The sequence below is a fragment of the Labeo rohita genome, unplaced genomic scaffold (assembly GCF_022985175.1).
Source record: "Labeo rohita strain BAU-BD-2019 unplaced genomic scaffold, IGBB_LRoh.1.0 scaffold_929, whole genome shotgun sequence".
NCBI lineage: Eukaryota > Metazoa > Chordata > Actinopteri > Cypriniformes > Cyprinidae > Labeo > Labeo rohita.
The window spans coordinates 23,042-32,002 of NW_026129886.1; the positions used below are offsets into that span (position 1 = coordinate 23,042).

The 8,961-nt window shown below is 35.9% G+C and overlaps 2 protein-coding genes across 2 annotated transcripts; one reads left to right on the top strand and one right to left on the bottom strand.

The window, feature by feature from the left end:
• Positions 1-1,232: 1,232 nt before the first annotated feature.
• On the bottom strand, positions 1,233-3,107 carry LOC127162401 (SLAM family member 9-like). Its single transcript, XM_051105189.1, has 4 exons — positions 2,987-3,107; positions 2,427-2,729; positions 1,651-1,949; positions 1,233-1,286 (listed from the first exon to the last, which is right to left on the bottom strand). Exons 1-4 carry the CDS (start codon positions 3,024-3,026, stop codon positions 1,233-1,235), a joined length of 696 nt encoding a protein of 231 aa, XP_050961146.1. The 5' UTR covers positions 3,027-3,107.
• A 798-nt stretch (positions 3,108-3,905) lies between these two features.
• On the top strand, positions 3,906-6,570 carry LOC127162403 (SLAM family member 6). Its single transcript, XM_051105192.1, has 4 exons — positions 3,906-3,990; positions 5,554-5,865; positions 6,041-6,337; positions 6,425-6,570. The coding sequence occupies exons 1-4, from the start codon at positions 3,951-3,953 to the stop codon at positions 6,568-6,570; spliced, it is 795 nt and encodes a 264-aa protein (XP_050961149.1). The 5' UTR covers positions 3,906-3,950.
• The last annotated feature ends 2,391 nt before the right edge of the window (positions 6,571-8,961 follow it).

Here is an 8,961-nt window from a genome sequence, read left to right on the forward strand (position 1 = left end):
ACGGCCTGGTCGAATCATCCAGTGTGCGTAGTTAGAGAATTATAAGGCTAAAAAATCAGCTGAAACTGTCTTCATGTCTGTGGTCTTCCATCAATGGAAGTTGATTTTAAAAATCATCTAGTGTGTGGTCAGCCTTAGAAACAAGCGCAATGCTTTAATGAATTTCTGTGTAAATTTGGAAACCCCCTTCAAATAATGGTGAGAAATGCATCACTTTTATGAACTTTTAAATCTGTTTATATCTGTATTTACATAAAACACATGATTTTATCTCCTGCCCAGTATTTGGGGTGTAAAAAGTGAATAACCCCAAAACAGAACAGTTTGATCAAGAGTTGGTCAGGGTCTTGAGAATCCAGCATACACCACATTATCCTGCTCTTTATGCCTCTGAAACAAAACACAAATGCATTTATTTTTTTTTTCCCCATGAACATAAAATGTAGATTGTAAAATGAAGTCTATAATGAACTGTAATCCAAATAAATAAAAAAAAAATATTGCAACCACCACCTTCCTCCTAAATTAACTAAACAAGCACTAAAATGTTTAGTCAAACAACAAGTGGACTTGACAAGCCTTTAGTAAGCTAGCATTTGTAGTAAGTGGACTTGTAAACATAATGGGTCTCTCGACATCGGTTCAGTTAAAATTGCAGGAAATAACGAATGACGCCAGAACTTTCTGCCCATTGAATGTGGTAGTTGCATCACTGTTTAAAGTCAGAAAGCTCTCTGATTTCATCTAAAATATCTTATTTTGCTTGCAGAAGATGAACTAAAGTCTTACGAGTTTGGAACGGCATGAGGGTGAATAATGACAAAATTTTTCCTACAGTAGAAAAGATGATGCTTGTTGTCATGCTGTTGTGTTTGCAAATCATTAAAAACACTCTTAAATCTGACTCACTGCTGAAATAAATAAATTCACCTACCTATTTATATAAATTCACTAACCTGTGCTTTTCGTTTGTAGAATGTTGGATCAGAGTAAGTGATGTCTGCACCAGTCTCAACTGTTTCAACAGTAATTACAGAAACAAAACACTAAATGAATGTGTGTGGACATATACATACATACATACACACACACATATAGAGAGAGAGAAAGATAGATCGATAGATAGATAGATAGATAGATAGATAGATAGATAGACAGATAGATAGATAGATGTATATATGAAGAGTTCAGATGCAAAACCAGCTAAATCCATCTGACGTATTTCTTTAAAATTAGCAGCTCTTTCTGGCTACTCTGTATAGGTTTCTATGTAAGTACTGGCACTTCTGATTGGGCTGAGGCTGGAATTTATTGATCGAGTTTGAAGTAAAAGTATTTGATGGACGTGTACAATGTATTAGGATCATTCACTCAGGATCATTATCTCATTTTTGACCGAGATGGCTTTTAGCTGGTTTTGCATCTGAACTCTTCATATATAAAGATAGGTATATAATACTTGCCTTCTTTGTCTTTTTTTCTATGTTTCCTGCAAATGCAGAAGATCCCAACTGCAGCTATGATCAACAGAGGTCCAGCAGCAGCAGCAGAAATCAGCACTATCTGAGATATACCTGGACATGAAGGAGACAGTCACTGGTGCAAATGAATTTTACATTAACACAAAGTACATTAACACAATATTACCACAGACGTGCCTGAACATGGCTGACAGAGTTCAGTGTTGTTAAGATGTTGTGTCTTGTTGCTGATGGGATTGTTCACCACACAGCTGTAGGAATCATCCAGACACTCCAAATGTAAAGAAACACTTCTGCTGAGATTAGAAACACTGATGCTGGACAATAAACTGTTTCCTTTGTACCAGGAAAGAGTCCCATGACTCGCATTCACCACTGAACACAGCAGTGAACATTTGGATGTTGGTGATCCTGATAATGATAGATTTTGTAAAGACATTCTGCTGATGACAGGAACAGGCAGATGAGCTGGAAGAAAAGAGAATAAATGTAATTAATAGATTTGTTAGAATCTGAATATTCAGTCAATGCTCAACATGTTAAAAAATGGCTAAATAAATTCTAGTAAGGAAGTGTCGGTGAATCATGATTTGTATGTGAAAAGTTTCCATACTCATTTGTGCATATTCATGTTATATATATATATATATATATATATATATTCATGGGCTTTTATAGGAAAGAAGAGAGCAGACAGGTGGAGAGAAGGGAGCAGGACCTCAAGACGGGAATCAAACTCGGTTTACAGCAACCACAGTTGCGCTATGTATCGGCACAACAAGGGTATTGGCCACATGCGTGAGAATATATGCTTTGTGTTTTTTGTAATTATTTTTTATTTGCAATAAACAAATGCAACTATTTGTACAAAGACAATACTTTTCGCTTGACATTTTAAGTAGAGAAATCAAATTAGTGAGAGCATGAAAAGTACTTTTAACTCACCATAGACAGTGATATTGAATGTGTGGAGTGGCATCTCTATTTTGCTGCTGGTGACTGTATAAAGTCCAGAGTCTGTGGTTCTGGTGTTTGTGATGGTTAGAGATCCAGTTTGATGATTCAGCTTCAATCTGTCTCTGAATCTTTCATCATAAAACTCTTTCTTATTGTCTTTTCCATTGATTTTAGCTATGAGAAGGGGTCCAAATTTCCACAATATCAGATCATCATGCTGCATTTCAGTAACACCAGTGTTTAAAGTGAGAGATTCTCCCTCCATCACCGACACTGACTCACTAAACACACCTGATAAATAAATAAAAAAAAAAGTCACTTTTAAGTGGTTTAAAATTGTCATGGTAAAACAATCCTTCACCCTGCACTAATATTTACTGAAAGGGATAGAAGCATGAATGTTAAAAGTATTTGATTATATTAGTCTGATACAGTATTAGAATATATATGTAGGCAAAATATTGTAGGCATAATGAATGATGAAAAATAGAAATATGTTTGAGGGCGAATGATAATATAAACAAAACTGAAGCCATAAAAATACTCACCAGCCAGACTCCATGAGCACAAACAGATGAGAATAAACATTTTCTTCTGCAGTTTACGAAACAGTTTAATAACAGAACTGTTATAATAATCAGCCCTCCTGACCTCATGAAACAAGTGAAAGCAAATGAAGCTGTCGCTAATGAAGTGGTTCAGTGAAACTCTGCATTGACTGTGAATAAACTCCTCCAGTAGCACCTCCCTTTCACAGACTGTATATGATTTATCAGAATGTTTGATCTACAGAAAGAGAAAGAGAATAAAGGAGTAGTGTTATTGTTGTTTTTATTGATGTTATTAATAACAATAGTAGTAATTGTATTTAACAGATCATTAGTAAAACAATACAATACTAATATTTATTGATGTCTTATTGTTTATTATTATTATTTTAGCATTAAATTATACCACAGAGATTTTATGTTTTAAACAATAATACATTTGGGAAGATGGTTTTTAGGGAGTTGTGTTTTTAGAGATGTGGTTTAGCATTTACAGTGATTTATTCAAAGCACTTTTTTTTTGAAAGAGCACAAACATGCAATATGTAAAATGTAAGTACAATTTTTGTGTGTGTGTGTTTACAGAACTTTTATAAAATGAAAATCAGTTGGCCTATCACATTTACAGCACATCTGATACTTTACTACATTAATGGCATAAAAATCAGAAACCCATATTTAGGGATTTTTTGTTTTCTTTTACTCATTAAACTTTAATTTTGAAAGCATTTTTGGCCTAAAGCATGTTCAGTTAAGAGCTTTAAGTGCATCGATTCAAAATCAAAAGGAATTAAACAACAGACAAATGGGTCTGTCTGTGAAGGAGGTGCTACTGGAGGGATTTATTCAATGACTGCAGAGTTTCACTAAACCATTTTAGACATCTGCCTTTGTCGAGGGTGGGCCAGGACATGATTACTATAGCATTTCTGTTAGGAAACTGTTCAGAGAAGTGCTTAAGAAAATGTTTATTTTCATTTGTTTGTGCTTATTAACAATGGTTGGTAAGTATTTACGTCTTAAGTCATTTTTAGATTATAATTTGCTTACCTGCACATGATTCTGTTCTTTACTGTTTCCACACTGTAAAAACTGGTTATTTATTTAACCCAACAGCAAGGGTTATTCCTGTTGGGTCATTATGTTGGGTTATTTTTTTCTGGGTTGGGTAGTTTTTGTGTAACCCATCTGCTGGGTTAGTGGCTGGGTCAGTCTCACTGACCGCTAAATCTATACACCCCTCCCCCTCTCTCCGACGAAACCCAGCGCGGATTTACTTCAACCCAGCTGTTGGGTTACAGTTGGAGCGCGGGCTTTTCATTCTCTTCAGGAGAGAGCCAGCCCTCGACACCGCCGATTTCGTGCATTTTTTCAGTGAAATTAAGGTTTGTATACATTTTATTTACAACGTATACGTTATAGAGTACATTATATTTATCTATAAAGTCTTTACTGTGCTGTAAATAATTTTATTTTGGCCAACGCAACATACAGGGACGAGATGTCATGTCAGTCAGCTAAATGCGTCAGCAACGGTCATGTCGCATAACAGAAACGCCTTGTCTTGCATAACTGATTTTTAGTTTTAATACTGATTCTATGTTCAATATGTTAAATCAATTCGGATGTTAAAATATGTTCTCAAAACTCTGTACTGTTTGTTTATGGGCAGGTTATTATGGATTCAGTCACGGCATCTTTCAGCTACGAGTGAGTGCGAGGTGGCGATCTGAGCACCCCAGCAACGGCTCAGATTTCAACAACACACCGGCACGTGAATCGGCACTGTTTCGGTTAAAAGGGATAACAGAGAACAGTTTGATATAATTGAATTAAAACATTTCTTGTTAAAAAAAAAAAAAAACCAGCTAAAAGCAGTCTAGGCTGGTTGGCTGGTCTTAGCTGGTTTTAGCTGGTCTCCCAGCCTGGCTAGGCTGGTCAGGTTGGTTTTAGCTTGTTGTCCCAGCTGGTCTCCCAGCCTGACCAGCTAAGACTAGCCTGGAAGTGGCCAAAACCCCTCTAAAACCAGTTTGCTGACTAGCTATGACCAGCTAAGACCAGCCTGGATGACCAGCTAAAACCAGCCAACCAGCAGTAAACAAGTTTAAATGTATGTAATGTTGAAAACTTTGCTTCATAATTTAGTTTGTCTTATATTTTTGTCAATGGGTGTTTTCAGTTATTAAAATGTTCACATTTTATTACCACTGCCTCTAGTAATTCTGTGTCTTCTTTTTAATTTCCAATCCATTTTTGGTTCATTTTAGACCAGCAATAGTAATTTTCAATCATTATTTGAGTTAATTAAAGCAACCCAGCATGCCAGGTCAAAGATTGTACCCAACACTGGGTTTGTCCATATTTGATCCAGTGCTGGGTTACCAAAATAACCCAAATCGGATCGCTTTAACCCAGCATTTTTTTAGAGTGCATCATTAATTTTAATATGTCTCTATTTTAATATTGTCAATTTTCTAACATCCTCTTGGGGACACAGTAAAATTACAAAAACTCCAAATGTGCATGTAAATCTTCAAATTCTGGGGAAATGTTTGTTGATTCTCCAGGTGTGTTTGGTGTTGATGAAGCACAGTCAGTGTCAGTGATGGAAGGAGATTCTGTCACTCTAAACACTGATGTAACTGAAATGCAGAGAGACGATCTGATAATGTGGACATTTGGACACATTCTCATAGCTAAAATAAATGGAAAGGACAAAAAGAAAGAGTTTTACGATGAGAGATTCAGAAACAGACTGAAGCTGGATCAGATTGGATCTCTGACCTTCACAAACACCAGAACCACAGACTCTGGATTTTATAAAGTCACCAGCAGCAGAACGGAGATGCCACTCAACACGTTCAATCTTACTGTCTATGGTGAGTAGAGAATTACTCACCCTGTTGACCCCATTTGATGTGTATTTGTTTAGTGATTGACTTTGGATGTTTATGTCAATGGTGAGAATTACCCTGTTTTATATACACTATTTTATATACATCTTTTGACAATAATCACTATCATAATTATTAATCATAATCCAATATTTTCCAGCTTATCTGCCTGTTCCTGTCATCAGCAGAGACTGTTCTTTACCATCTTCAGAAACATCTTCTAATCAGAGTTGTTTATTGGTGTGTTCAGTCTTAAATGTGAGTGATGTGACTCTCTCCTGGTACAAAGGAAACAGTTTATTATCCAACATCAGTGTGTCTGATCTCAGCATCAGTTTCTCTCTACCTCTGGAGGTGGAATATCAGGATAACAACACCTACAGCTGTGTGCTCAAAAACTCCATTAGCAACCAGACTAAACATCTGGACATCAGCATGCTCTGTCACACATGTTCAGGTATGGCAGCAGCATTATATATATTTTCCCCACAAGCTCAATAAATCATATTTCTATTTAAGTGCTGCTCATTTCTTCTTTCAGAAGACTGTGTCTACTGCTGTGGTCCTACTGAAGCTGTGATCCGATTGGCTTTCTCTGCTCTGGTGGGTGTGGCTACTGTAGCTGTGCTGGTTTATGACATCAGGTCCAGAAGTCTTCAATGGCAGAAATCACCATCAAATGCTGATTAATCAGTAAATAAAGTAAATGTTCAATCAAATTTAGTATTCTTTTTTAAACATTTTGAATATTACTTTTTACATTACAAATAATTCTGCTTTACAATGCTTTAAAAACCCACTGTGAAATCAGACAATGAAGAAGCCTAAAGATTTATGTATTCTGTTGTATTAATGTGAGATGAGTTGAAGGCTCAAGTCAGTGGGAAAATGGTGTACAACTATAAATAATTTGGAATGGTATAAAAGGCAAATAAAGTCATGTTTAAAAGAATTAAAATGCATAAGAGAGTGAGAATTCAAACATCTCTTCAGTTCTTCTAACACAGTTCTATAATCTTCAAAAAGATTCAAAGAAGCAATTTCGAATGCTATGTTCAGTATTAAAAAAAACAAACTTTCCAATGCACTGGTCAGTTTCTGCTCTAGTTTTCACACTTTATCTTTCTCACACGCATTTGCATGCAAAAATAGCAGAGGTATCTGCAGATTTTTGACACTTCTGGCTCCTGCAAGCGTTAGCTTCTGTAGGTCTGCTTATCACCATTTATTTTAGCAGAAGCACATAAAACCGCAGCGCATTTACAGTTGAAGTGTCTCCACACTTCTGTTCTTCTCTCCGCTCTCTATCTTGCTATATTTGCACAGCAAAACCACCTGTTAAATAACACCGCTCAGTGTTTATATAATAATATATTTTTTTGATAAATGAGTTAAATCAAAAGTAATATAAAAGTAATCTAATGTAATCACTGACTACTATTTTTGTCATTCAATTTGGATTCAGTAACGGATTACAATTTGTAAGTAATCTACCCAGCTCTGTGTGTTTTTGCATTTTCACGTGGACAACATTAGGAAAAACTCGGCCATCTTTGAAACGTCTCTCAGGCAGGGAAGTGCTGTTCCTATTTGAATGGAGAAACATCAAATTCTCCAAAACTGTTCACCAAACTTACAATTAAATTATATATTTGAAATCACCAATCTGACAAGAACTGCCTCATAAATATTATTCCTTATGCTCCAGCGTTAAAAACAACAACTTATTATTCAGGCTAGATCAGCCAGTGCGCATGTGCAGTATTGAGCGCACGTCTCAGAACACTATTTCTATAGCAATTGACCATATGCACAGAGGGTTCTTTAGAACTTCCGCATAATGATAAGCCAGCGCATAACTTCCGGTGTACATCGTTTTATATATGCTATATATATAGGTGGAGACTCTTGAGACTGCTCTTCCGCCTCGTTCTTATCAAAAACTAATAAAATAATAATTGCAACATCGTAAATAATTACAGTGGCATGAACATTCAGTTTCACATTATTTAACAACATATAATTAAAATTCTGAGCCTGGTAATCCCAGGAGAGTATCTAGACACACAGTTGTACATTTAAATGTTGACAGCTAAACACTGTCATAACTGTTTAATCTAATGTTAGCAAGCTATAGATGCTTCTCTTCAAGGTCATATTGATAATCAATAACTTACCTTCATAGTCATTAACATATTTTTTAAAATATTGTCATATTTTAAAGCTTTTATTATTTTTCAACAGCTGTGCAGTAAAATTTGCATTCACTTCAAAGATTCACTTTTCATGAAAATATGTTTGTTTTTTTCACGGGAAAAAAACCCGACTTTTTAAAGGGGTCATCTGATGCAATTCACTTTTCCATGTTGTTTGAACATTAATGTGTTGGCAGTGTATGTAGCCAACATCTTACCTCAGATCAGCTATATAGTCCGACCTCCATTGTTTTGATGCCAGAGCAGGGATGTAAGTTAGACAAGAATATCTCAGATTGAGCGACTGTGGTGTTGTGCTGCTGGATGTAATAATGAACGTAGTGGTCGTCATTTACTCCCAACATCTGAGCCGCTGCAGATGCCGTGGATTACACTTGTTTGTGAAGGGAATGTGGCTCCCGATCTACATCTGTCTATGTTCACGCAAATCATTCGTGATCCAGCTTAACTTAGAGCAGAAGTGAGTATAAGGGTTTTTTTTTTTTGTTTGTTTTTTTTTTTTTTTTTTTTTAATGAATCCTTGCAATCCCTTTCCTAATAACGTGCTAGTTAGCAAGTTTAGCTGCTAAACGCACTAAATGTGGCTAAAGTAAACAGGCTCGTCAAGAAGAGAGGGCTAGGCAAGCAGAGCTCATTTGCATTTAAAGAAAAACAATCCCCTCAGAATGGGATGATTTTCGCAGAGCTCATTTTGACAAGGTAAAAATTGTGTTGTTTTACACAACCTTTGAGAATTTTTAACCAAAGTATATTATAGACTTTCCATTAAGACCTTAAAGAATCATATCAACTTGTGGAAAATAGGCATCCGATGACCCCTTTAAGATGTAAATACCATGAAATTACCCTTATAACCAGAAGATGG